General features: G+C 50.4%; 4 protein-coding genes across 6 annotated transcripts; 2 read left to right on the top strand and 2 right to left on the bottom strand.

The window, feature by feature from the left end:
• Nucleotides 1–4,397: 4,397 nt before the first annotated feature.
• On the bottom strand, nucleotides 4,398–13,130 carry LOC128725806 (troponin C, isoallergen Bla g 6.0101-like). Of its 3 annotated transcripts, none has more exons than XM_053819576.1 (4): nucleotides 12,975–13,130; nucleotides 10,579–10,606; nucleotides 5,151–5,546; nucleotides 4,398–5,066 (listed from the first exon to the last, which is right to left on the bottom strand). In XM_053819576.1, exons 1-4 carry the CDS (start codon nucleotides 12,984–12,986, stop codon nucleotides 5,032–5,034), a joined length of 471 nt encoding a protein of 156 aa, XP_053675551.1. In that variant the 5' UTR covers nucleotides 12,987–13,130; the 3' UTR covers nucleotides 4,398–5,031. The 3 variants fall into 3 exon arrangements, with proteins under 3 accessions (XP_053675551.1, XP_053675552.1, XP_053675553.1); XM_053819577.1 differs by lacking the exon at nucleotides 12,975–13,130 and adding an exon at nucleotides 12,520–12,629; XM_053819578.1 differs by lacking the exons at nucleotides 10,579–10,606; nucleotides 12,975–13,130 and adding an exon at nucleotides 8,829–8,865.
• Nucleotides 13,131–16,347: 3,217 nt separating this feature from the next.
• Nucleotides 16,348–19,782, bottom strand: LOC128724673 (uncharacterized). The gene is made up of 6 exons (XM_053818394.1): nucleotides 19,724–19,782; nucleotides 19,499–19,624; nucleotides 19,255–19,423; nucleotides 17,205–19,185; nucleotides 17,033–17,129; nucleotides 16,348–16,702 (listed from the first exon to the last, which is right to left on the bottom strand). The coding sequence occupies exons 1-6, from the start codon at nucleotides 19,780–19,782 to the stop codon at nucleotides 16,348–16,350; spliced, it is 2,787 nt and encodes a 928-aa protein (XP_053674369.1).
• A 1,240-nt stretch (nucleotides 19,783–21,022) lies between these two features.
• LOC128725899 (troponin C, isoallergen Bla g 6.0101-like) lies at nucleotides 21,023–22,375 on the top strand. Its single transcript, XM_053819672.1, has 5 exons — nucleotides 21,023–21,059; nucleotides 21,131–21,397; nucleotides 21,472–21,603; nucleotides 21,674–21,750; nucleotides 22,038–22,375. Exons 1-4 carry the CDS (start codon nucleotides 21,023–21,025, stop codon nucleotides 21,700–21,702), a joined length of 465 nt encoding a protein of 154 aa, XP_053675647.1. The 3' UTR covers nucleotides 21,703–21,750; nucleotides 22,038–22,375.
• Nucleotides 22,376–23,416: 1,041 nt separating this feature from the next.
• LOC128724672 (troponin C, isoallergen Bla g 6.0101-like) lies at nucleotides 23,417–24,312 on the top strand. The gene is made up of 4 exons (XM_053818393.1): nucleotides 23,417–23,468; nucleotides 23,535–23,801; nucleotides 23,870–24,001; nucleotides 24,074–24,312. The coding sequence occupies exons 1-4, from the start codon at nucleotides 23,417–23,419 to the stop codon at nucleotides 24,103–24,105; spliced, it is 483 nt and encodes a 160-aa protein (XP_053674368.1). The 3' UTR covers nucleotides 24,106–24,312.
• Nucleotides 24,313–26,098: the final 1,786 nt, after the last annotated feature.

The raw sequence follows: 26,098 nt of genomic DNA, 5'->3' as shown, positions 1-26,098 counted from the left end.
TCGATTCGCGTGAACGCACGAAGTCACGCACGTGGACACGCGGATGCGTTTCCGCTTATCACAATGCAAGGGTGGAAAAAATGCACACCCTCCACACGGAAAAACAGACACACACAGTCAAGCACAGCCACACAAACTTCCGCTGTCCGCGCGACCCCGACAAGACGATGCTCATCCAATCAACACCCGGATCCGGATGATGGGACGCGTGCAGCTCGCAACGAGTACACGCTCGACGACGGCGATGTCCAATTTATCGATGAGGAATTTTCGGGGACCACTTCGCAAGTGCCGCTGGTGTCTCTCTATCTGTCCCGTGGCCGAGGCTGGCCGCGAGTCCGTGACGGTTTGGTGCCAATTTTGCGATAAACATTGTGCCTTGGTTTACTGCAGCGGTGGACAAACTGGCGATCATCGAGAAATATCGAGAAAAATCGATCATAATGCTTGATCAAAATTTGAAAATCGTTTTCAAAATTGCACTATTCGTTAAATGAAAGAAATGGATAAAAACTAATGCTGTTTTTGACGCGTTAATAAGCGCTTATGAACGCTATAAATCAAGCGTTAGTGCATTAAAGTCGTTACAATTTTAAACGAGTGTTGTTAATTTTCACGTTAAACTTCATCCATATTTTGGTCTGCGCTGAGCCACATTCACTTCGACAGTATGCGAAACGACCGCTGGGGCCGGCGAGAATTCCTGCGGCAATTGCGCGCACCTCTGCATTAATCATTGAAATTAAATATAATAAATAGAATCTCGCATTCCTTTCCCGGTCACCGGTCGCTGGCAGCGAGTCGCTAACCGCCAGATGCGATGGCAGGCCGTAATGCTGACTCGCGTGATCATTACGCCCGCCGAAACCGCCTATCGCGTTTGCCCCATCTCGGGAGAAAACCCACCTGACCCTGCGATAGCGGCTGGTCGATAAATCGTACAGCTCGAGAACTTTTCCGCGGGGAAAATGGTACCACAAATCTTACGGCAGCGCGATAGGATCAGCCCTGGAGGGAACGCAAACTGGGGAAGGTAAACTCTGGCGATCATTAGGATGAACAGTTTCAATCAACCTGTCTAATATTAGATGGGGAAACTTAAAGCCAACCCTAATGATCATTAAAAGCAGCATGATTGCAATGCATTAGGGAAGGTGAGCGTATTGTAATATGCATGCGTAATAATTCGATTTAATACGGTTTTCCTACATATTATTATGCGTGGAAAATACGTGCCGAAGCCGCAATATACGTTATATCATTCTGCTCCCGTACGCACACGGATGGGCGCTATCATAACGCTTTTATTGCCACCCCATCGTAGACCAACTCCAACTCCAGACCAACTCAGGAGTGTACGTAGAAATCTCGACCCGACTCCGAAACGACGGACCGAGTCCGCCCAGGGTCCGTTTTCCATTAGGTATGCATCTCTGGAGAAATCCTATAAAAGCGGATCGAACCCACCAGGCGCTGAGCCCGTAATCCTTCGCCTAACACTGCGTGAAGGGATACCTTGCCGGGCTGGGCCGAACATAAATCAATTCGATCCGGAAAGTTTCATGACCGACGTAAACTGATTGAACTGCTAATAGGAAGAAGCTCACGGCGCTTTAGCGGTAGCATCCTCTGTGGAATCCATTAAAATAGCTAATAATGAGATTTGGAAAATTGAGAAAATTTCAACATGACAAGCTCGTAGGAAAAGGGATCCTTTGGAATATATGGTTTTGGGTAGCCGCCGTGCTCAGATGTGCGATTATCGTGACAATTTAAATGGGCTCGGGAGGAAAACCACTTCCATGCATTTTTATTTCGCAATTTTGTCGCACGATTGCCCAACAGTAACGGTCGCGTTAAGCCCTAAACTAAAGCGGGTGCTGTAAATCTATCGTTGTAATTTCGCTACTATCCCGCACAGGACGAGATTTATTTCACACGAAATGAAAAGCGTACTTTTATCGTTTCGCGCACGGTCGCTTCCGGAGGAGTTAAAAAAAGTTGTACGAAACTGAGATTAACGGAAGCATAAAGTGAGCTCCATTCATCCGCTGTCAAAAAGGATACGGAAGTGGATACTGCCGGCCTGTCGCAGTGTCGTATCACACACTGAGCTGGATTCCCGAGGACGGTCCAAGCGGTAGTGAAGGAAAAACTTTTAAACCAGTGCAGCACACAGGATACGCTAGCGTATCGGCAGCACCGACGGATGATGGGTCATTTTAAAAGTTTTCTGCACAATCCGAAGCGACGTGTGAATGACGGTGTATGGCCAGTTGGTACGGAACCGTTCGTGCATGGCTTAAAAAGCTCTCTGCCTGTGAACTAAATCAGGTCCTTTTTAATGCCACGGACCTTATAACGGTGGGTTCAGATTGAGAAATATTATTACGAACAACGCTATAAGAGGGCTGCTTGAAAATGAATGCGAAATATTTGCGAAAATTGGGAAGATTCTGTTTAACGAAAAATGAATCTTGCTTTCGGAAAATGCCAAGCATTCTCGTGCTTACTCTTTGTATAGAAAAAAAACCTCCCTGCAGCGTACCGTGCAATTGAAGTGCAAAGCGAACATAAAGTGGAGTAAATTTTGCACAAATTTAACAGTTCACGCTGCACAAACAACCAAGCATCCTAGCAACCTTCGCCTCGTTCACAATGCCACGTCAAACGGAGCAACCGGTGGAGGGATACATACAAAGTACCGTTTGCTCCATCCGGTCGGCTAGCGTCGTCTTTCTTCACGAACACAATGTTGCTCTGGGCGCTATTTTAAAATGCGAACAAGCGGAAAAACTTTTCCCAACAGGCGAACGAAGAACGTCGTGTGGGGCATCGTCCCGGGCTCACAGTTTTTGCTCAAAACGCTTGTGTCCTGCAGCAACCTGATGCTTCCCGGAAGCTTCCCGTGCACGGTGCAACCCGTCGTTTTACCGGTCGATGTGTGGGGTTAATGCAATCGCCAGCTTTTTTATGAATACAGCTTTGCAAAACGCGATGTTTCTGCCACAGGGGGTTTCAATAATGCGCCGCTGCTACGCGAAAATCGTACGCCATCGGAGTCGAGCCGTGAACGGGGAAAACGCATTTCTCTAACGCGACCGGATGGAAATGAGTTTATTTATTTTATTTCAAAAACTTGCTCTCGAACCACCATTTCATACGAGCGCGTGTCCGGGTTGAGTTTCCGGTCTGAGTTTTCAGAAAATGGTAATAATTAAGCTACAAAAACGAGTAAGGGATTCAAGCTCCAGTATTCGCTTTTTGACCTAGTTTTAATGCTCCTCTAGCTACTAAGCGGAGCAGTCTGCAATCCATCAGTCGCATCGTTCGCATGTTTGAGGACGGTTTTAAATCGGCTCGTTTTGGGGGCGAACCATCCGGAGTGGTACTCAAAGTGGAAGATAAACTAATTCCCGAGTCCTGCCGGTGCCCCATTGACCCATTATCCTTTAAAGGCGAATAGATCCTTTCTGGTGAAACTTCCATCGTCCAACTTTCTGGGTACTTGTGTGGGTGTGTGCGCTTGTGAGTGTTCCACTGGCACTGTGGCCATCATTTTCCAACCAAGTCAACTACCCTGGACTCGATCCAAAACTGTGCCCAGGCCGGTCACCCGACCGAACTGCCCTTGATCGTCGTTGGCAGTGCTTGTTACAAATGCACATTTTTTTTTCTCTCTCTCCTTGCTTTCGCGCACGACATCGACGGTTTCAATAAATGCCATAAAGTAGCTCGCTTCGGGTGAGTAATGTGTGAAATAACTCGCAAAAGGTTGCACGCGAAATGGTACAATCTAGCGGGCTCCCGACTGCAGCAAGACTCACCGTCGGCTGATTAATGCTAGTTGGCCGCACGTTCGACGATTTTGATGAATGCTGTTTACCCGTGTTTGCCTTCTGATTTCGCTGCCCGCGCAGCGACCGTTTATGAAGCATAAATTAAGATGTCCAATTTATTTTTAACCCACCCCACCGTGATTAGACAACTAACCCCGGTAATGCGGTGGCATTAGAAGCGCTCGGTAGACAATGTTGCCCAACGAGCTGCCGGCTTTAAGGACATGCTAAAGGGTGCCACGGTTTAATTTAGAACGCATAATTGGCCTTTCGCGAGTTTTTTTGTTTCATGTTCATTTCGAGGTATGCAATGGAGGTCGCTATAGAACGATTGAACGGTCAATCGAATTCGAGTTCGAATTTCGAAATAAACCAACCATTTCTGCGGATTGTTACTTTGCGTTTGAAGCATCACGTTATAACCTACTGTGATATTATCTTTGGCTCATCTGCTAACATAACGAAATAATCTGAAAGCTAAACCAAATTCCATCCTAGTTGAAATCCTAAAAAGGCTCGTTCCCAATCCCCAAACGAACCCGTGAAGAAACAACATGGTGTGGCTTTTCCACGGCTACCAACGAGAGCAACCGCAGTGCTGTTTATTTGGCGCTGTTCTGCTCGCTTACACTATAAGATCAACATCAACATCTCACCGGCGTGTTCGGTAGGAGTTTACTTTCACCTATCTCTCTCTTTCTCTCTATCTCTCTCTCCACTCTAGGAGGATCACCAGCGGCGCGGGAAAAACCGAAAGCCAGGACACCGATCGGCCGGCCGGAATACACAGAACGGATAGAATGTAGCAACTTTGTTTTCTTTAAGCAACGATGAAAAGCAGCGACCGTGGGGTGGCTGCTTCGGTTTTCCCCGTCCTCTGGTTCACCACCCTGTTCACCACCCCCATGGAAGCGATCGTAAGGGCGGAAGATACTGTTGCGGAAGAGCGGAACCGAATCCTTCGAACCACCCATGTAGAGGGCTTGTGGGTGGCTCCGGAAGTCGGTCCCCTTTTATCGGACGCATTTCCCCACCGGTGGTACCGTGTGTGCGTTACTGACGAAGAAGAAACTTAACGAAGAAGAAAACGGGTAACATTATAACGTGGGGGTGGGACTTTTTTTGTGTGTGTTTGTTTTTCTTTTGTATGGCTGTTGTTTAGCTGCAGTTGGTGGGTTGCCGAGTTGCGGGCTTAGTCGTCGCCACCGGTCATGACCTCCATGAATTCTGTGGGTAAGGATAACAATCGGTGGTCGGTTAGAATGCGTTAAACAAAAGGATCACTCGATCGCTAGCTTAGCTTCAACTCACCATCGAAATCCACGGTGCCGGAACCGTCAGAATCGATTTCCTCGATCATCATGTCCAGGTCCTCGTTCGTCAGGTTGTCGTCCAGCTCCTTCAGGATTTCGCGCAACACCTGGGTGGTGATGTAACCGTTGCCCTCCTTGTCGTACAGACGGAACGCTTCCTTCAGCTCCTGCTGCATGGCTTCGGCATCCTCCTCAACCATGAACCGGGCCGCCAGGGTGACGAACTCCTCGAACTCCAGCTCACCCGAGCCGTCGGCGTCGACCTCGTCGATAATTTCCTTCAGCATCTTGTCGTCGAGCTGGTGGCCCAACATGCTGAGGATCGTACCGACCATCTGCGTGCCGATGCATCCCTTCTTTTCCTGATCGAACGCGTTGAACGCGTTGCGGAGCACTGGAAAAACGGGATGGATCGGAAAAGAAAGAACGTGTTTATGAATCCCGTGTTCACGGCTCAATTGTGTTAGCGTTTTTTTCTTGTTTTGTTGGCTGCTCAAAACGTGCCCAGGTTCGATCGCAGGTTCATTCGTCTCTCTCTCTCTCTCTCTCTCTCTCTCTCTCTCTCGGTCTCTCTTAAAACCCCAAGCATCCGCGGGCGGGCGGTACAAATGCGCCGCGTGTTTCGTCATGGCAACGCGGGATGCTTTGGGGTGCGTATTTTTAGTGCACCATCAATTCGGGCTTAATTCGTCGCGTTGCTGTAGCCGTTTCCCATCGCAGCAGGCCGGTGCTTGATTGCGATTTACTCGCGCACCACGATGCTCGGGTGAGGAGTTTTCCTTGGCACGTGTTTTTCGTCGACCCGTCTCATTTCCACCAGCACACCAACAGCCGGCCAAACAAACCCGCGTGCTAGCCTCGTTTCACAGCTCGTTTCGCGGCACGGTGTGTTTATTAATGAATGAACATCGGCTAGAGGGAGTGTTAGCATCGTAAAACTAGCAAACCGCCGGCCCCCATTCGCCCCCAGTGGGCGAAATGCGCCTGCTTTAGTACACGAGGCGCTACGAGCGGGCAATTGTGAAATTTATTTTCGCATCATCCTCCGAGTCTCGGGAGGCCGCGTTGCAGCTGTTTTACATTCAGCGAGAAATGGGAGGAAAATCACTGGCAACGGGCGGTGAAGATGGACATAAAACAGAGCGCACTCGGGCAGCATGGAAACGGAAGTGGCAATTTTTTTTCTTCTTCTTGCATACAAAACGCACGAATGCACGGCTGCGCATCTCCCGACGAGGTGCAAGCATACGTGAATTAAAATGAAATTTTCTATTACGTGCTCTCGTGGCACTCGTCTCGTGATTCGCTTTGTGGAACTTCGCTCCTGGGGGACTGTACACATTGCGCGCAGAAAGCTACGTGGGCAATATGACGCCCGGGAGCGCAAACCATTTGCATGCCATTAAAACGTCCTTACAGCAGCTTGTTCATTGCGGTTTGCGAAATTGTATTTTAAACATCATCAAGTAAAATGTCCACCGAAACCGCACCAACGGCCCACAGTGGCGTGCGTAGTTCAATCGGGTGCATTAATTGCAATCGGGATTCATCACCCCACTCTCGCAAAAGGGGGTGCGTCAACCCTTTCACCCCCATCGGTTCGGGGTGCAGCAACCGCGCACGTTTCATTCATTATCATGCAGAGTCGTACTGCACACCGGTGTTCACGGGTGCACCATCCATCAAGTTCACGTCGCGGCCTGGGACTCGTAAATCGGTACCGGATCGGATGTGCCACGGCGAATATCAACGTCCGGTTGCATCGCGCAATTGCACGGGTGTTTGAAAATGCACAGCTCATCGTACGTGCGATGGTACTTGGCGTGAGCTTATCAGTTTATCGCCCGCTCGGAATCACAGAACAGGGTGTGTATGTGCCCTTCCCAATTCGGGTGGGGTTGCAAATTTTGGAGCTGCATCATTTCGCATCATTTCGCGAGCCCATAATTCAAGTTCACGGCTGTGTGCGAACGCCTGTCGTCTGTGTTCTGTCAACACCCGGCGTGACATGGGTGAATGTACGCGAGGAAATCAAATTCCGAAAAAAAAACGACATCAACGGCGGGAGGAGAATAAATCAATTTGCCTCCGGGGTCAGGAAACGAAGTTCGTACTGGGGAAGGAAAATGTTGCCATTTTCGCGCAAGGTTAGCGCTCTCGATGGGTGGTTCTGGAACCTTAAAGCCAGGATATGAAGCATCGTTTCATCCCCAAAAAAGGTAAAAAATCTCCCCCAAAAAACATTATTTTTAAGCGCTTCTTTTTTATCCTCTCATCGTTGATATTACGCCTCATTTGCACCAGGTTGATAATTGTGCTCCTGACAGCCAGAACCGGGGTGTCACTCAACCGATTTGGCATTGGCAATTTCCAACTAGATTCAAGTACCAGCTAATTGATTGGTGACGAGGCTGATGAAACCCTTCCCAGCACGTTTGGGGAGGAAAAACCTGCCTTTTCTTTTGCTCTCTCGCTCTCTCCGTCTCTTTCTCTCTATTGCTCATTCTCCCAGTGCCACTCGACCGCAACCTGGTGTGATTTATTTCCCCGACCAGCTGAGGGTCCGCTATTTTTAACACCCAGCCCCGGCAACGATCGCGGTTTCGATCGCAAAGGCGAAGCGCGGAGGATCGCCCACCCCGGCAATGAATCGATGCACCCAATTGAAGCCTAACCTAATTAGCGCGCTATAAATAAGCGCGCCCGAGTGCACCAGCCGGCCGACTGGCCGGGTGAAGTTTATGACGCGCAAGACACCGTTCCAGATCGATCGCAAACTAGATCGTAATCTATTGGCGCAGGCCACGGCCATTTCTCGTGCAATTTCTCTGCAAACGGGTCGCCTTGCGTGCCTCCGTTACCGACGGTGGACGTTTATTGTACCCTCGCTGTCGGCTAGATGGTGCTTAAATGCGCACTAAAATCGATCGATCTGCCAGTGTGCCAGTGTTCACGGGGACTACCTTCGCGAATGTAAACCTGCGTTTTTATTCCAACCACCAACAGAGCCCGTTAACGCATTGCGTAGCCGAATGAGCGGTACGCGAACGGACAGCATCGATTGCGGGCTCCTTGTGCGAGATTAGCAGTTTGCAATGGCCTTCTCAATGGCGGGCGCAGGCGTGCGAGTGTGCTTTTGCATCCGAATCGATTTATGTCGAACGCTTTTTATTTTCATCTCTCGTTTCCTCGTGCTGCACCAAAAAAAATGGTCGGAAAATAGAGCCCCAGCAGGTGATCGACACAAACTCCCGACGGTCCGGGACAGATTGAAATCGATCGAGATGTCGCCGATGGGGGGGGAGAATTATAAATATTCCGTCTCCGCTGTGCGAGAAATTATTTCCATCGATTTATCTCGATGGAAAAGCTACAGCGCCACCACCAACGAGGACTCATGGCTGGCGTATTTTATGCATTTTACCTTCGAGCACCGAGTCGGTACCCACGGGGGAATCGTTCTGAATAACGAAATCGAGTTTATCGGTTTGTAATTATCTTTCTCGTAGAATGTAAAATCGACTGTAAACCTCGACCAAAATACCCGCATGGCCAACGGGCATGGCCAGCGAGGCGTTAATCCCGTGGAACAAGCTCATTCCGTGCGATTAGACGCCCATGCTCGTTGTAATTCATACCTAAACGGCAATGGGTACGGTATTCGACATCGTTAAACGGATTAACCGCTTCTCGTCGAACCGCCCGGATGACATTGGCCGTTGACGCTGGAGGGTTGTCAGCAAGATTAATTGGGATCCTTTAGCGCCTGCAAAAGCCACGCAATGGTACCTATTTTCATCCCTCTCGAGAACGTGCCCTGTGAGAATAACATGGAGGCTTACGTTCCAGCGTTAGTGACAGTCGCTCGAAATGGCAATTAAAATCGCATCTGTCAACACCTTGCCGTTGAGACGTCGCCATTTGAGATGTTTCGTTGCCCTGGTGACAGGTTACGGTGCGAGGAAGGTCTACTAGAGCGGCTGGGTCTATCAATGGCGGCCTGCTTTGATGCGGCGTTGGTTTTCCACCCGCGAGTGATCTCATTTGACCGACCGACCGAAACGCGACCACACACTTTGCCCGTGTTCGACTGACGTCATGTTCGAGTGGATCGATTCATCATGAGTAATCGGCCCGACAGGGAACTGCCACCGCCACACCCGCAGCACGGTGAAAGTGAAAGCCTTTTGGCTATCTTTTTGAGCCTCACGATGTTGCTTGTGCCGCTACTGCTGCTGGCGTTGTCGGGTGTTCCAAAATTGGCGCAACAGCTCTAGCGTGGCTGCTTCCGAATTTACCTGGGGGCAGGTTCGGTTGTTCAAGGATTTTTCTACCCTACGGGCAGGTTTCGAAGCTCGAAACCGGCTGCGCCTTAGATGTCAACCCGACCAAAGCCGGTAGCCGGTAGATAAAGTATTTCTGGAAATGATTACAACTGCTCCCCTGTGACCAAGCACGACGGCTTTGGGGCCTTGGGGTTGGGTCTTAATTTTCTCTCTCCATCCTGCTCTCGAAACCGATTAGCCCGGCTTAGAGCACACCCGAGCCCATCGGGCGTAGTCCTAGGTCATGTCAGCTGCGTAAGCTTCCCCCAGGGGACCCATCCCTAGTGCGACCCGTCTAGTGAAAGGATCTGATCTGCTCGTTTCCCTGGCCCGATCGATTATTTGGCACCTGTTCCGCACCTTTCGAGAGGGAGGCCTTACATAATGCCGGACGGGTGCGCTGCATAATGCGAAAATGCGCCACATCGAACAATGTGCGAGCGAAAGGAAACGCGCGATGATAGGATTATGGGCCGAGTGCGTTAATGTGTGCGGGTCCGCGAACGGGTCCGGACCGCCGAAAGACAAAAGACCGTAAGCAAACAACGCGGAAAGTGAAACAAGCCAACGGGAAAATGGCGTCGCGGACGGTTGGGTCCGACAATTTAAATGACATACGAAAAAAAAAACGCACACACAAAAACAAGCCGAAACACCTCAACCAACCAAGCAGCCCGATCGGTATCGCGGTGTCGTGAAAGTCGCCACGGAATTCGCATTCGAATTCTGGCGAAACAACTTTCGATTGCATCGCTATAATTATTGATCCATCATTAGCGAGCTCGCGGTGGGTTTCGATCGGGCTAACTAGCCGTTTACGAGGTTCCGAGTTGGTTGGTTCGTTGCCGCTTCCTGTGGCGGTTAAATTTGGGCGACATTTCCGACATCGTACGCCCACTTGGGGTGGCCGTTTTTCACGTGTGTGTGTGCCCCGTAGCGAAGTGATTACTTCCAGCATTAAGTAACTCCCTCAGGTTGGTTATATTTGGCCCTCAAAAAAGGGTTTCCTTTCAAATATGACACCGTGTCGAGTGTATTCTCTCTGCGATGAGGAACCTGGTACACGATGCGTTTTCCAGCCAAACGGAATGGCATACTTACGTTCCAACTGAGCTTTGTCTAGATCATCCTGCAGGCAGGTTGAGGGCCATGAAAAGAGAAGAAGAAAAAAAGCGTAGAAAGCGTTATTGGCGTGTGTGGGTGTATTGATTAGTTTTTTTTTTGCTGTTGTTAATGCCAGCCTTCCAGCGATAAGCCTCGCATCAGCAAATCGAAAAGTGCGTTGGCTACCCACGCTCCGTTCCCGCAGTACACCAGCTCGAACAGTAATCGAAGAATCGGCAGTACCCGGTGTGAGGGGAGGATATAAATGCCAAAATTTTGCGCAACATCCTCGCAACGGGGCGGCTTAGGTGAGTTTTCCCGAACAACAATATCTCGCCGGCGCTACGAAAGGCTCAACCGCCGGAGCCCAAAATCGAAGCATGCCGTGGCGAAAACTTGCCCGCCTGCTTTGATATTCAGCTTGTCCCGCTTGGGTGGGATGCTTTTCGCCCCGAAATGGCCAACTTATCCCGCTGTTGCCCCCCGGGACTGTTGTATGGGATTATAAATAGACGGACGTGTTCTGGGGCTCTGATGGCCGAGTGTTCCCAGCTCAAGCCCTCTCTCTCTCTCTCTGTCTCTCTTGTGCGCCCGCTCATTGGTATTCCGGGCGGCAGTTGGCAGCTTTCCGTCATTCTGGGACTCTTTCCCAAGTCACCGTTCCTAGCAAACCTCTCACAGGGGGAGTGCCAGGGTTTTTTTTCCCCGTGCTTATCCCGTGCAATTGCAGGGGGCTTTTTGGGAAGCCAGCACCTCTTTTCAATCAATCCTTCGCTTTGATCTGCCCGAAGCGGCCGGGTGGTATCGGGTGATTGGTTTCTGCTGACGATACAAATATGACAGGTCACTCATAAACCCGCCCAATTGACGAGGACCACATGCCGCGATGCATGCCATAAAATCGAACAAATTGAACCCGGGCAGCTTCGGCCAAAAGTGGTTGCCCCCAGAAAAAGGTGACCCTAGTCCCCATTCTAAATCCATTAGGTGAATTAAGTGCCAAGTGATGGATGCCATCAGGGTGATGTATTACTCTCTCGCGTGTGTGTGTGTGTGTGGTTTTTTTTTCACCACGCCCGCTAGCTCCCATAAACCGTCTGGAAAAGTGTCAATAATAGCTGTCCGCCCCGGTCATTCAGGTGCACCGACATGCCGATGTTTAGACTGGCAGAAATGCACGCTCAATTTAATGAACGCGAGTTAAAAAAAACACACAGAAATCAATCGAGGCGCAAATTTATGTGCTGACATCATTTGCACCGACAGACACGCACTTCCCGCGGGGAGTGAGCAACAAAATTGGCCCAATTTCCGGCAAGCCCTTAGGTGCACTGGGTGGGCTGGATTTTTGGACGCTTCCACTGAAGCCTCCTTTCCAGCCCGTGGGCTTCAACTTCCTGTCGATTCACCCCATCGACGCTCCAGCTCGAGTGAGGGTTTGAGGGTTTTTTTCTTTTTATATTTGTCTCCTTCCTCACGCACCACCGATCGCCGGAAAAACGACTGAGCTTCACTTTGCAGCACCAACTGACACAACAACACCACTCCGATGGTACTCCACACGAGCCACGGGCCACGTCCGGTGCAAAGCGCCATGCTAGAACTCGCGTGTTGTACGTTTTTTTCCACCACCAAGCTGCGTATCAAACCACCACCACCCTACGGGTGAACATTACGCGCGACATAACGCCCAGCGACCCCCTGCCATAGGTCTAAAGGGTGCTGGGCTCGGTTGTTGATTGCGATCGGAACGCAAATTCTTCGCCTCCCACCCGGACACGCGGGCGAGGAACATGCTCGCGAGGACGTTTTCGCAAAAGCGTGTTGCAATTGTTGTCGTTTTTTCCCCACGCGGCCATCTTTTGGTGCAACAACAACAAAAAAATTACCCACCCAGTGCCCGGGTTTTCGCAACACCTAACCAAACGCCCTACTAACCATCTCGGGGCGGAACCGTCACTCGCACGAGGATTCACTGGGTTTCTGCCGAATTCTGCCGTTCGCCGCTACCGGGATGCAACTGAGCACGGATGCACTTGGGCGTTGCACGAGCTGCACTAGCTGCTGGCCGCGTTTTGGACGACCGGCCACGCCAGGGAACGGTATTAATGCGCGGGGGCCAGACCGGGTCGACAATGAGCGCGCGAAAAGTGGCTTGTGAAACCCACCGTACAGGTGCCGTGGGGCGCTTTTTCCCTCCCGTTCGACGCAGTTTTGCTTTATTAATATGTACAACTGCACTATATTTTATAGTTGCTTCCGAGCGCCGTCCGAGCGGGTTCTTGGATCGGTGCCCAAAAACCAACGGTGGAGGGTTTTCCACCCGTGCTGGCATGCTTGCCACCCTCTTTTCGCTAGAGGGAAGAGTTGGCCCTTCTGCGGGCGATACTTACAACAGTCGACATTTTGCCGGAGGTCGCTGGTACGCGTGATCGCTAGGCTGGTTGAAAAAAAAGGACACTGTCCGGAAGCGGTTCTCAAGCAAGAATGAAACGTGACCCCAACGAAGCGGCCGCCGAAATGCTACCGACCCGTGTCGGTTCTGTATAGTTATATATCGAAGCACACGGCCATATGGTTGTGGGGCCCCGTTTTTCGGAAAGGGCAAAGAGGCCACGCGAAGAGGGTGTACAGTAAATTGTTCAATCCCAATCCCACCCACCAGCCGAGATGCGAACGTTTATTTTCGTTCATCTTCCGATAATAAACCCATCAAGCGCCCGGCCACCAGCGGGCGTGAAAGAGACACCCCAATCGGGTTGATAGTCACTCCGACCTAGCCGGCTGATGATGCCGATGATGATGATGGCAATGATGCCGATCTGCTCATTCTCCCGTTCTTCCCGAAAAAAAAACATCCCAATGCTCACACGCATGGACGCAGCACCCTCGCAACCAATTAGTAAACGGCTGCGGTTCCCCGCATTTGGAAACTGCTACATGGTCGGGTCCGTTGCCATGGTACCGTTCACGGTCCGGATCGAGCGTGGTGGAAAACGCCTCGATGTTGGCCTCGCGAAGATTCTGGCCTACTACAATCACGCACCATGGTTGGGGGGTTATTTTTTGAGCAATTTGGCAAAATAAGAATAATTTAAAGGAATTTCCGTGTTTCCACGAAAGTAAAATGTACGCACGCAGCGAAACCTCGCTACGATCAAAGAAAACGGTGATAATTTTCCTCAACCCGGGCATAGGGGGATTCGTCACCCAACCCGGGTGGAGCCGCAAATACACACGCACACACGCACTCACGCACGCTGGCGCTGAGTTTCTCCGGAGACGGGAAATTCTTCGGTCCAACTTTTCCCAGCTTCCGCCCAACCCGAACCGCTCGTATTGGTGCACGTGCTCCCGGACGCCATTGCTGCACCACAGCGAACCCATTTGGGCCATTTTCCTGCCGCTTTCCGATTTCAATCTCGGGCAAGTTGGGTCGCGCTCGAGTTACAAGTTCAACCGTACCGGGCCCCGGGAGGAACCCGACGTGGACGGTGTAATCACATTTTCTCGGAATGTGTCTCCCGGCGAGCTGGGGCTCGGGGGTTTTTCTTTCCGTCCTCGCACCGCTCATTTGCGGCCGCTCCTGGGCCAGCGTTTTTCCGAGGCCCGCCCACGGGTCCGTAATAATAGAGCTGTTTTCTCAGCGCGTGCTGGCGAGTGATTTCTTCTCTAGCCATCGAAACCGTCGCGATTTACATTGTGTTTGCTAGTTTTTTTTTGTTGCTGCTTTCGTTCGAGTCGCTTGTTTTGCTTGTAGCTGGTCGGTGTTACAAAACCATTAGATCTTCTAGCGATCCATTTTTCATCTCGCTCAACGGGAACGGAAAAGACAAACAGCAGAAAAAAAACAGATATTTTACGGAAAAAAAAACGACGTTTCTAGGGAGAACAATTTTCGCTTTTTCTTTAATTTGGAGTTTATTGGATTTTTATGTGTACTTTATGTACAAAGAAAATGCACTCTACTATAGACTGAACAAACCAAATGGTAATCGAAATTGTCCCAGGGTCGAGTGGGCAAAAATCGATAATCATGCTAACAATTTTTATTTTCGCTTTTTCCCACACATATTTTTTTTTACTTCCAATCCTTGATTCCTCAATCCGCTTTCGATACGCTTTATCCACTCAATAAAACCTGATTCAATGAACCAACCAATCAGCAATATTGGTTTGCCGTTATCCACGGTGAGAATAAAAGCAAGCACCAAGTGTATGCGATTGCCACGGCAATATACGCGATGGAAATTCAATTTCCTCGCCCACATTGCGAACAATTGATAATTGTTGATGTATGATTAAATTATGATGCCCACGCCAGTTGCATTCACTCGCATACCAATTGCACGCACTGCCCGATCCAAAGCCTGCACGCCTTAATTAGCCGATTTCGGAGCGGCACACAAAAGGCGTACGCAAAATGGCACTTGATATCCGGTCAATTAAAATGCGGCACTTGTTGCATCTGCAAGCGTGAGCGAACCGTGCATTTGACCAATTTGGCATTTTTTGGAACGTGTGTTTTACGGCATTTTCCTATACACCCCCAGAGGGTGGTGCTTAATTTCGTTCGGAAGCTCTCTCAGCATGGGAAGAAACGAGATGCCATCGAAACGCTCAGCTAAGCATGTTTAATCCGTTGTCGACCGTTTTACGCCGATTACCGTTGGAATGTTTTTAACTGCTGTTTGCCAAACCGCTAAATATACACCCACCGTGTAGACATATATTCATATTTATAATCGTCCCTTTTAGACCCCCCTTTTCTCTTGTTTTATGAGAGGGGTGTTTTTTTGGCAGCAAGGTTTCCATTTGACTGCCCCCGCGAAATCAATTGTCCTTCCCGTCGGCACGGACAACAGCTATGGTTGCTTCTGCCAGCGCAGCCCGTCTAGCGCCCGAACGCCAACGTGTCTCTCTGTCATCGGTTGTCGTGTGAGCAAAAATAAATCCCACCCCAACTGAAACAACGGCACCGGCATTCTTACGACTACGAACCCGCTACACTCGGACGGGGGCCATCACGTCGGGACGCTATAAATATTCGATCTGTACCAGGATCACCTTTTGTTTAACCGCACCGTACGCTGACCGCTGGCGCCCCAGGCCGATGCACGGGAAAAGCATTATAACCGGTTAAAAACGTGACGCTACTCGCGGTTCTCACACCCTGGCCCTGAGTGTCCTTCTCTCTTGTGACCACTAAAACCCCCACGGCACGTCTCGGTGCGTCCCAAGGACGGCTGGGGGAAAAAAACACACACATATCCCATAGCCTACTGTTGCTGTCGACGTGGTGTAAATCGTCGCAGATGTGAGAGCTGCCGGCTTGCACATAATCCACTATAATGTATGTAGCGATTTGGTGGGGTGTGCGAAGAAAATCAGCTGCCTGGCTCATCGGTGAAAATGGAGCGAACGAACGAATGGGGCGAAGGTTTTGAGGAGTGGAAAGATTTTCGGAATATTTCTTACACCACTAGCGCACGGTTGCGAGAGACAGCGTGTGCGAGCACCAGAAACACAAGACGATGGAGCGATGGACGATTCCTCAACCATGCACGCTAAACGCGCCCCACGCGAGGGGAAAGTTTTTTGGCAGATTCGCCAGACGTCGAGGTCGTCCTGCGCGCCATTCTCGATCATTTATTCATTCACACTATCCTCCTTCTTTGCTCGCGGACCCGCGTACGCCAATGCGGCCGAAGAGTCGGCAAAATGGCCGCTCGGGAGCGGGTGGGTGGTGGGTGGTTACATTCCCACTCAGTGCAACACCCCACCACAGGACGCCCGGTGCCGGTTGCTGCGGAGCGACTGGTGCAAACTGCTCGTACCCGCCGTACGGCCATTGTAGCTCGTCCCGGCCGGCTCGTCGTAGATGCCCTGCTGCTGGTGGAAGTTTATCTTGATCTCGGACTTCTGCTTCTTCAGCCGCTTGCTCGGGTGGGGTGGCAACGGTGGCGGGGGTGGCTCGTTCGGGTAGAACTCGAGTGAGGGCCGCGAGCGGTTTTCCATCTTCCAGGAAATGTACTGGAACTGCGTCGCGGGCACGACGGCTGAGACGTAGCTGCGTCCGCTTTCGATGCTGGTGTCCGAGACGCTCCGCTTGATGTTCGGCCTTTTGGGGGGAGGTAGGGAAGAGGGTAGAGCAGAAACGTGGGTGAGGTCGGTATCACGGTCGGGTGGAATTAAATTTCACTCAATTGAACGAAACCCAGAAGCTTCATTTGCGAATAGTTTTCCCCGGTGCTGCCCAGTGGAGCAAGTTTCGCTTGAAACCGGCATGTCTGGAACCGGTTCCAGCTGTACCAACATGCCAGGTCGTTCGATCGTTCAAATTTCGCCTCGTTACACAGCAGCGTGGGCGGGGGGGTGGAGGCAATTACGCTCTGAGCCGAAATTAGTTTAAAATTGGTCCCGGGAGTGTACCGGAACCGGATGTACGAACCTTTCCGGTGTGAGCGGTTTCTTCGGCGGCATCGGGGACATGTACGTGTTCTTGACGGTGTTGTGCTCGGCCACGGGCAACACGGACTGCTTCGAGTCTGCAACGAAAGAGAGTCCTTTTCGAAGTCCTTTTCGGTCGTACATTGGAACACGTTGCTTCCAATAATACTCACGGTTCGTTTGGTACAGCGCCAGACTCTTGAAGAAGCAGTACGTCACCAGCACGCCTGTTAGTAGCGCCACCAGAATGGACGAGATGATGATGCTGATCATCATGATCTTCTGATCCTCGACCAACCAGGCTCGCTGACCATACACGGGCAGCAACCGGTACGGAAGACAGTTGAACGGAGAGACCATCGCCTCATGCAAGCTGAACGCACAGAAGACGTAATTCTTGTCCGGGGTTAGGTTGGCGATGCGCACTTTCTGACTACCGAGTGTCTGGCAATGCGCGCTACTCTCAACGTTTGTCGAGAACACCGCCGACAGTGTGGAGGTGTCTGTGAACCAGAGTACCGCCCCGTACGTCGTTTTGTCGAAAAACAACTCAACGGCGCCTTCCTGCGCCTCAGAGATGGTGAACAACTTCGAACGGGTAGCGATATTCAGGGAAATCGTGCCTAATCCAATGGAGCGTAATCGACGAATGATCGCTTTTTCGGCGATGATCTCCGATGCTAGTGGAGTGGCTGTACTCTCACACTGTACCTGCACGAAGTCTGGAAGGATCGTCGGAAGCGGAACGATTGTCGTTGGTGTGTTTCCAGGCTCAGTCGATGAGGAAGACGAAGTAGTTTGATCTTCCGTCGATGCGGATGAAGCCTCTGTGGATGTTGTGCTGTCTGTGGTGCTCACATCTCTTATCGTTGTTGAAGGGAACTCGGTCGATGGCGTACCGGTCTCTGGCTCCATCGTAGTTTCCTCCGTGGTTGAGGAAAACGTGGTTTCCTGCGTAGTGAGCTCAGTAGTGCCAGTAGTAGACACTGACGTGGTTTCGAGGGGTGTTTCCGTAGTCGAATCCGTCTCCGTCGTTGGTGTTGGATAGTACGTCGTATCCTCGGTGGTAGAATGTTCATCTGAAGAGTTTTCTTCCGTCGTAGAATCCACCTCTGTTGTAGTTGGAAATTTAGTAGTAGTAGTCGCCTCCGCCGTCGTTGTCGTGTCCTCCGTCGTCGATGGCTCTGTAACGAACTCAGTGGTCGTTGTGGTGTAGCTTGCCTCCATCGTACTTGTCGTAACCTCCTCCGTCGTTATCATTGCCGTGGTTGACGTTGACGTCAGTTCAGTCGCCGGACTGCTCGAAGGTTCCACTGTTGACTCAGTGGATGGCTCACCAGATGGTGTGACAGATGGTTCCGATGTCGTGCAGAGCGTTACGTCCCGTATCGGCATGCTTTTTAGCTCCACCGGAGCATGACACACGGGCTCGTCCAGCACGAGGTTGGTGTCCAGCAGTAGCTCCTGGAGGTACTGCAGCGAGCAAGTGCACAACCACGGGTTATCCTTCAGATAGATCTTCGCCTCAGTGCCACGTAGACAGTCAAATGTACCAGCTGCCACCTCAGTCAGCTTGTTGCCGATCAGGTGAATCTGCTTGACGGTGGTGCACACATCCCGAAACACACTCACATCGAGCGATGTGATGTGTGAACTGCGCAGATAGAGGCTTGTCAGCGAGGGCAAATTAGCAAAAGTTCCCTCCTCAAGCACGTCAACGAACGAGTTGTACTCCAACGACAGAATCTCGAGCTTCGGAAGCGTCGCGGATCCTGTTAAATTTTTCGGCACGATCGCATCCAGGCTGCTCTCGATGACGAGTCGCGTCAGCGAGTACTTCATCGGACTCAACACATACGGGTCGATCCGGCGAAGTGGCAAATTCAGTAGATTCAGTTCGCGCAGACTCTGCAAACCCAGGAACACTCCCGTCGGCAGGTAGTCGATCTTGAGCGATTGCAACGTCAGCACGGTCATGCCAAACATCGATCCGATGTCGAAGGATTCAGGCTCGATCGATATGATGTTGGAGTTGATCAGCTGCAGCGACGTAACCTCGAAATCGACGTCCAGTAAAAGCCAGTTCCGGCGTAGGATATCGTCCGACGTGCGCAAGGATAACATGGTCAGTGAGAAGGCGCGGCATGAGTTCTCCTATCGGGAGAAAGTTTGGCAGAAGTGCAATGTCCAACAGTACCAGCACTCTCGAAAACAGGCTCTTACCTTAGCCAGTTCGTCCACCTGCGTAGATATGTTGAGCACGTGGACATACGAGCACGCGATCGAACACTCGGCGGTCATCCTACACTTGACCGTGTCGTCGTACATCTTCACCACCAGCAGCGGGAACACGTGGCCAGGACGTTGTGTCGTCGTCGCCTTGAGGGAATCACTACACGAAAGAAAAGTGCATCTTTAGTCGACACGCTGTGGCAATGAACAGGACCTCTTTTCACATGGAACCTACTCTTCGTCGACGCGGCTTAAAATGTCAGCAAAAACCAGACACATCAGTATGGAGAAACAAGTCACACAAAACAGCACCGCCAGGCAGCCATTGCGATTGCGGCTCCAATCAAACGGTGGGTAGCAACTGCAACGGGAAAATACACGGGAAAATGGACCATCACTAGAAGCCTCGGGCGGATGGATTCCCAATCAAGCGGGATCCTGGTTTTTTTCTAGCTCAAACCTTTTTCTAGCCCCACCCGACGCTCCCTTGGAGGTGGTAATTTTCACGCTTCCCTTCATGAGGGCTTACATGCACCGAACCTTCTATTAGAACGGGATTTTTCTCTGCCACGGGTTACTTGCTCGTCCCAGGAGCAGCACTTCCGGGTGTCAAATTATCACTGGCACGGGTGGCAAACTCGTTGACACTCATTAGTGCCCGTTATCGGTGTGCCGCTTAGTTCGCCGGCGCAATCAGACGCCCGAGAGGGCCCAAGGGTAGCGTGAAAAACGGGGGGAGGGGGAAAAAACGTAAAACATAATCACCTAATCGAATTGAGCAGCATGCATCGCAATCAAGTTGGCAAATAGCTCGGGACACCCAGGCTCGTTGAAATGGAATCGTAATCGGGACGGGTTTGGATTGCCACTTGTCCTTTTCTTCCAACGCCCGGTAAGGGCACGTATGGCGTTCCGGGAGGTGTAATTGTTTGTGACGCACTGCACGTGTGCGTGTGTGTACAGTGATAGCGATAATGATATGGTGATTTCCCGTGGGTAAACAACACACGAAACGTTGTCAATGCCAAACGCCAAGCGAAGTGGAATGCAATTTGTATAATTATCGAATTTAGCTACGTCCACCGGTGAAACGTTCGATCAATTTTAGACGGCTGAAGGACTGAAAGTGAATGTATTTTCATTCGTTTTGCTCAACGTAACAACTCATCCGCCATGCCAGATGCACGCGTATCCTTGAATAGCAAGCATGCAAAGATGCAACTCTTTGTGTTATGCAAATTGCATAGCCAAAGGCGCTTGAATGCTTTGTCGAATTGCAGAAGGAGCTCTCAACCGGTCGATTTTCACATTGATGTAACATTATTTCACGGTTACGGACATTATATCCTTACTGCCATCAGTTTTCCAAAAAAATGAAGCTACCTGCGACTTCAGAAACTCAGCAATTAATTATACGAGCCGTCACCACCTGCTCGTGGCAGCCTCGTTTACACAACGACAACAATGACTCGCAATTTGGTGATGAATCCGACGCACGCGGTTAGTGAATCGAAACGATCAAATTGTGCTTACATTGTGCTACAAAATCAATCGATCAGAATCCCTCGAAATAGAGCACGAAAGCCACAACCGGCAGGTATTGGATCGCAAGCGATTGTAATCACCAGCGCCGTCAGACGCGGAACGGTCGTTTACAAAAAGGACTCGGACCACCTGCGAGCCCGTTCAGTATTGTCGCGGCATTGCAAGGAATTTACTGTTTGATTTGCGCTCACCACACCCAATCACCGCACACAACATGAACAAGCCGGAATTGAGCAAGGATCAGCTCCGAGGTAACGTGTCATGTCCTGGTACTGGTGAAAACGCACGAAAAGTGAACACGTGTCATTTCTCCCACATGCAGTCCTCAAGGAATCGTTCGAGGCGTTCGACATCGAGAAGAAGGGCAGCATCTCGGTGGAGGTCGTCGGCACGATTCTCGAGCTGCTCGGCCAAACGGTCTCGGAGGAGGAACTGAAAGAGATCATGGAGGAGTACGACGTGGACGCGTCGGGTCAGATCGAGTTCGAGGAGTACCTCGAGCTGGCGTCGGAGTTCGTCGAACCGGAGGAGGACTACGATGCGCTGCGGGCCGAACTTCGCGAGGTGTTCATGATGTACGACAAAAATGGTATGGTCCCGGTGGCTCGACACGTACGCGATGGAGTGTTTAGTGGTGGTTTGGTTTGTTGAAATCCTTTCCAGGTACCGGCTTCATTCCGCTGGAAACGTTTAAAAAGATCCTGCAGGAGCTGGACGGCGCCGTACCGGAGAACGAGCTCGACGACATCATAGATGAGATTGACGCGGACGGTTCTGGGACGGTTGATTTTGAAGGTGAGCAGGCGTGCCTTTGTAGTGCAGCTTTTGTGATACGAGCTATTTACTTCGATCCGTCTGCTTGCAGAGTTCATGGCGGTTATGACCGGAGAGTAAGCGTCCGTCGTCCGTGTGATGCCGTCGCCTTTGCTCCTGCACCGAAAGGTACGCTCGTATTTGCATAACCGTAGCCCATCGTAATTTTCCCAGCCACGTCCGGTCTCGAAAAACGGCCATATTCCTGTACGTCCTGGCGCTGGCCTCGTGTCATTTCTGCAACCGGATGTCATGTGACTTTGAAATTGTGTCACTTCAAACACACTTCCTCATTCGCCGTTGTGTAGCAATTTTCATTCGTTCCAATTAAAATCGTCCCTTTTAGCAAAACGTCCTGTTCGCAGTGAACCGGCATTTCAGGACGCTCCTCATGCTGTTTCTCTATTTTCCCGCAGGACCTTCGTCGGGGATTTCTGCCCACCCACCACTTGACCCCACTCGACCACGTCCTCCGTATCTGCTTCCACGTATACGCCCAAGGCACGAACAAATGGGAACCGTGTGCAGTGCTGCCGCAGGGCAGGAGCATAATTAGGCAATAACCATACCACGGCAAAACTCCACCCACCGAACAGGGACCTGCTGCTTATTCCGTATGCATAGCTGTGTGCCTTTCATCCGATGATTACCAACAGGCGAGGTTTTAACGACAGCAACTCAACAAAAAAACACGCAAAAAAAGGGAGTTTTTGCAATAATAAAATGTACACACAGACAGACACACAAACACACACACACGATCGTGCGCGAAAGCTAGCCATTTTTCCTATCAACAAATCTAATTACAATTCCATACCGTAGTTTTTTGCTGTTGCATGGGGGTGGGAATGGCACACAAAAGCAAACCGCAAACTCGGCCCTCACCGACACGCTCGATTCATAATCGTATTACGCGCTATTACGCAGTGAAATTTCACCCGCGTGGTGGGGAAAACTGTGATGATTGCTTATCACCGTTGCCCCGACGCACGGCACGGACTGTTGGAAATGGAGCTTATTTTTTGTTTGTGCCCATCACGATGCAAGCAGAAAAACACGACCGATATAAAATAAAATATATGTAATTGAGCGCGATAAAAACAGCGCCCTTGATTGTGGGATTGATTCATGCATTTCTGTGCCATTTGCGCTCGGGTATTAATTTCCGCAGACAAGTGATAGTGGCTCCCGATGCGAATAAAGCCCACGTTTTACAACGATTCCGGAACGTTTTTATTGGACTTTTCTCTCTCTCTCTCGCTCAACTAGTGTCATAACATATCAAATATGCCCCTTTGCTATCGGTTTATTTCAATTACAAGGGTGCAGGTGATGTTCGGTTTTTCAATTTTCGCATCGTTTGGCAACCGATCCACTATAACCTTTGCCCCACGCTCGGTCACGATCTTGGTGTGCGGGTCAGCCGAAGGTATGCAACACGCATTCCACCTCGCATGACGCGCAGTTGCATCGGTTTCCTCGTGCCGTCGAATGCAGCTGCACTATCGGCTACACTACACAAGAAGCGGCTAGGTTGATCCTATTATCGTATCGGCTCGCGATGATCAACAGAGCAGCTATATTGATGATCGAAATAGAGCAAAGAAACCGCAACCCACAGGTCTTCAGCTCGCAAGCGATTGTAAAGTTTGGCGCGCGCCCGCCTGGTGGGATTGCGTTTTACAAAAGGGACTCGAGCCACCCGCGGTCACGGTCAGTACTGTGATAGTTTGCAAGCTAGCGTTACGCCTCGTTATTCATCGTTGCTTAATCAATCAACCTACCCACGCTTACAATGGAGAAGTCGGAACTGGACAAGACTGAGCTGAGCAAGGACCAGCTGAAGAGTAAGAGCTAACCGCGTTTGTGACGTGTTTGCCATCGGCTGACGTTTCTCGCTTTTTGGGTTCCAGTCCTGCAGGATGCTTTCAACGCGTTCGACATTGAGAAGAAGGGCAGCATCTCGCTGGAGGTCATCGGTACGATCATGGAGCTGCTCGGGTACGCACTTTCCGAGGAAGAACTGAAGGAGGTCATGGAGGACTATGATGAGGACGAATCGGGCCAGATTGAGTTCTCGGAGTTTATCGAGCTGGCATCGAACTACGTCGAGCCGGAGGAGGACTATGACGTGCTGCGAGCTGAACTGCGTGAAGTGTTCATGATGTACGACAAGGATGGTAAGCATCAAGCGGTGGACATTTCAAGCACTTTTGCTAACGAACAAATGTGTGATTCGCACAAACAGGCACGGGTTTCATCCCGGTGAATTCCTTCAAGCAGATCCTGCGTGAGCTGGACGGTGCCGTGCCTGAGAACGAACTCGATGACATCGTTGAGGAAATTGATGCCGATGGCTCAGGAACGGTTGATTTCGAAGGTAACTTGTGATGGCTCGACTGCTCGAACTGCTCGACTTTAGACGTTAATGTTGCTTTTCCCGCTATTGCAGAATTCATGGGAGTTATGACTGGTGAAGAGTAAAAGCAACCACTGTGAAGCCGTTGATGGGTAAGCGCAAGTGGTAATTATGGTGCCAGATCCAATGCCATTTCCATTCCACAGTGTTTCCTCGTTGTGCTCTGTGCCGTTTGTGAGTTGTGTTCAGACCTTCCGTCCAAGTTGTCCGTTGTTCCGGCATGACTAATCGGCAGCGTCGGATGCATTTAGCCCCGGTTAGCTGTGTCGTTGTCCCGTTGCTCCGTAACTGTTTTGCAATGTGACGTCCTGTCGTGGCTTTGTTACAACGTCAATGTCTCGTACCGTCGACGTGTCCTTTTCTCGTACACGCTGTATCGCTGTCTCGCTCGTTGCCCAACCCGTTTATTGTTCATTCCTCGTTAAGCTCTACCGCAAGTTGATGGTTCGTTTTCCACTCTCAGGCAACGGAAACAGGCATGAAGAATACCAGCTATCCTTTGCTTGGCAGGAACACAAAGCTGGTTGACGCGAAAATGACACACACCGGCACAGATGCAGTACCCTCCCGGTCTTGGCTCGTGAAGAGAACATGGGTTTTTTTTTCATCGTGAATCTTTTTCTCATTTGCGGGCTGTTTCCACAGGACCTCGAGACGCAGGAGCAACATCGGCGGGTGTGTAACTTCAGACTTTCGATGTTCCCACTGGGGATCGTAAGGATGCAACCACGAGCGCACTCGTGAAGCGTTTCAACTTGCGATGGAAATCATTCCGATGGAAAAAAGGGGAATCAAAAAGAAGGGACTAATAAAATTAACGAAAGTACTTACCAACCAACCAGCTTCTTCTCTATCGTCCGTTTCTCAGCGTGCGAAATAAAAGCACAAACCGGTGTGTTTGGCTTCCGAATCGAATCGGGGAAATGTCTTTATTTTAGCATCGCATTTATGGTTCCTCCATTCCGCACCCAAACTACGCATTTCGGCAACATCGCTGCCATCGAACCAAACCCATCGAATCGTTGCCCAATTGATTCCGTGCCGCTAACGGCTAACGGTCCCTGGCGCAGCTGCTGTCCTGTGCTGCTGTTGGGCTTGCCCAGCTAATCTGCCAGCCTAATCCGCAGGTTGCAAATACAAATATGACCTCCATTTTCAACACCTCCTTGCAACGCTGCCCTAGCCACCCATCGAAAAAAGGGACCTCCCGGAGGTGCCCTCTGTCGGATCTAATGTGCTGCGCTAGTTCTATTGCCGTCCTACTCGGGGGTTGGACTCGTGCCTACTGCTGGGTGGCGGTGTGCTTCGCTCTCTAACGATCGCTAACGGCGGCTGCTAGCCCAGCCTGGTCGGCTTCTAGTGCCTCTAACGCCTAAGCTACTTGAAGGTTTTGCTATTAATGCGGATCGTGTTCTAGGGTTTTCTTTTTCGGTTTCATGCGCCCTTTGCTGCCGTTGATGCGGTGTCTGTTTCGTTTGCTTGCTTTCATTCGGTTGGTTTTGCGGTTTGGGGTTTTGTTTTTTACTTCTCTTTTTTTGCTTTGTTTTATTTTTTTTGCCGTACATAGAGTTTCGTAAATGTTTTGCATTGTGTGTCCATTTTTATTTTTATCCTATTTTGCATGCCTGCACGTGTAACGAATCGTGGTGGGGGCGCGTTTGAAGCCCGCTTAATCGTAGTAATCGTTTTAATAACAACAAGCTTTCGTAGTGTTTGGTTTTGCTTTCTGTGTATGTGAAAATCAATCGAACAGTAAGTGTAACGCTTTTTCCTGTAGCTTTTAATATCATTTGAGTGGGTAGATTGTGTATTTTTTTTGGTTTTTGTAAGTATCCTGGGTGATTGATATCGATTTGTATCTTTTCTTCGTGCAACAATGGCACATTTATTTACGTTCTTTCTTCCACTCTCTCTTATCGTCCTTCGCTCTTCTGCCGCTCTCTCTCTCTGTTTCTTATCAATATGAATAACCAGTTGCTGTAAATTTGCTTACACACGCCTTGCTTACGTCTTCTTTTAGCTGCCACCGCGTTGCGAGCAACATGAAACATCGATAGA

The sequence above is a fragment of the Anopheles nili genome, chromosome 3 (assembly GCF_943737925.1).
Source record: "Anopheles nili chromosome 3, idAnoNiliSN_F5_01, whole genome shotgun sequence".
NCBI classification, from domain to species: Eukaryota; Metazoa; Arthropoda; class Insecta; order Diptera; family Culicidae; genus Anopheles; species Anopheles nili.
The sequence above is the reverse complement of the archived record's forward strand: the minus strand, read 5'-3'. Positions and strand labels throughout refer to the sequence as shown.

Bases quoted from the DNA above. Each gene is read 5' to 3' on its own strand.
- LOC128724673 (XM_053818394.1), bottom strand. From the start codon at position 19,782: ATGAAGGGAAGCGTGAAAATTACCACCTCCAAGGGAGCGTCGGGTGGG. The intron at 17,130-17,204 runs GTGAGTATTATT...CTTTCGTTGCAG, and splicing joins GGCGCTGTACCAAACGAACC to ACTCGAAGCAGTCCGTGTTG. The intron at 16,703-17,032 runs GTTCGTACATCC...TCCCCCCAAAAG, and splicing joins AAACCGCTCACACCGGAAAG to GCCGAACATCAAGCGGAGCG.
- LOC128725899 (XM_053819672.1), top strand. From the start codon at position 21,023: ATGAACAAGCCGGAATTGAGCAAGGATCAGCTCCGAG. The intron at 21,060-21,130 runs GTAACGTGTCAT...TCCCACATGCAG, and splicing joins GAGCAAGGATCAGCTCCGAG to TCCTCAAGGAATCGTTCGAG. The intron at 21,398-21,471 runs GTATGGTCCCGG...AATCCTTTCCAG, and splicing joins CATGATGTACGACAAAAATG to GTACCGGCTTCATTCCGCTG.
- LOC128724672 (XM_053818393.1), top strand. From the start codon at position 23,417: ATGGAGAAGTCGGAACTGGACAAGACTGAGCTGAGCAAGGACCAGCTG. The intron at 23,469-23,534 runs GTAAGAGCTAAC...TTTGGGTTCCAG, and splicing joins GAGCAAGGACCAGCTGAAGA to TCCTGCAGGATGCTTTCAAC. The intron at 24,002-24,073 runs GTAACTTGTGAT...CCGCTATTGCAG, and splicing joins AGGAACGGTTGATTTCGAAG to AATTCATGGGAGTTATGACT.
- LOC128725806 (XM_053819576.1), bottom strand. The intron at 5,547-10,578 runs GTAAGTATGCCA...CCGTTTTTCCAG, and splicing joins AGACAAAGCTCAGTTGGAAC to TGCTCCGCAACGCGTTCAAC. The intron at 5,067-5,150 runs GTGAGTTGAAGC...CCTTACCCACAG, and splicing joins CGGCACCGTGGATTTCGATG to AATTCATGGAGGTCATGACC.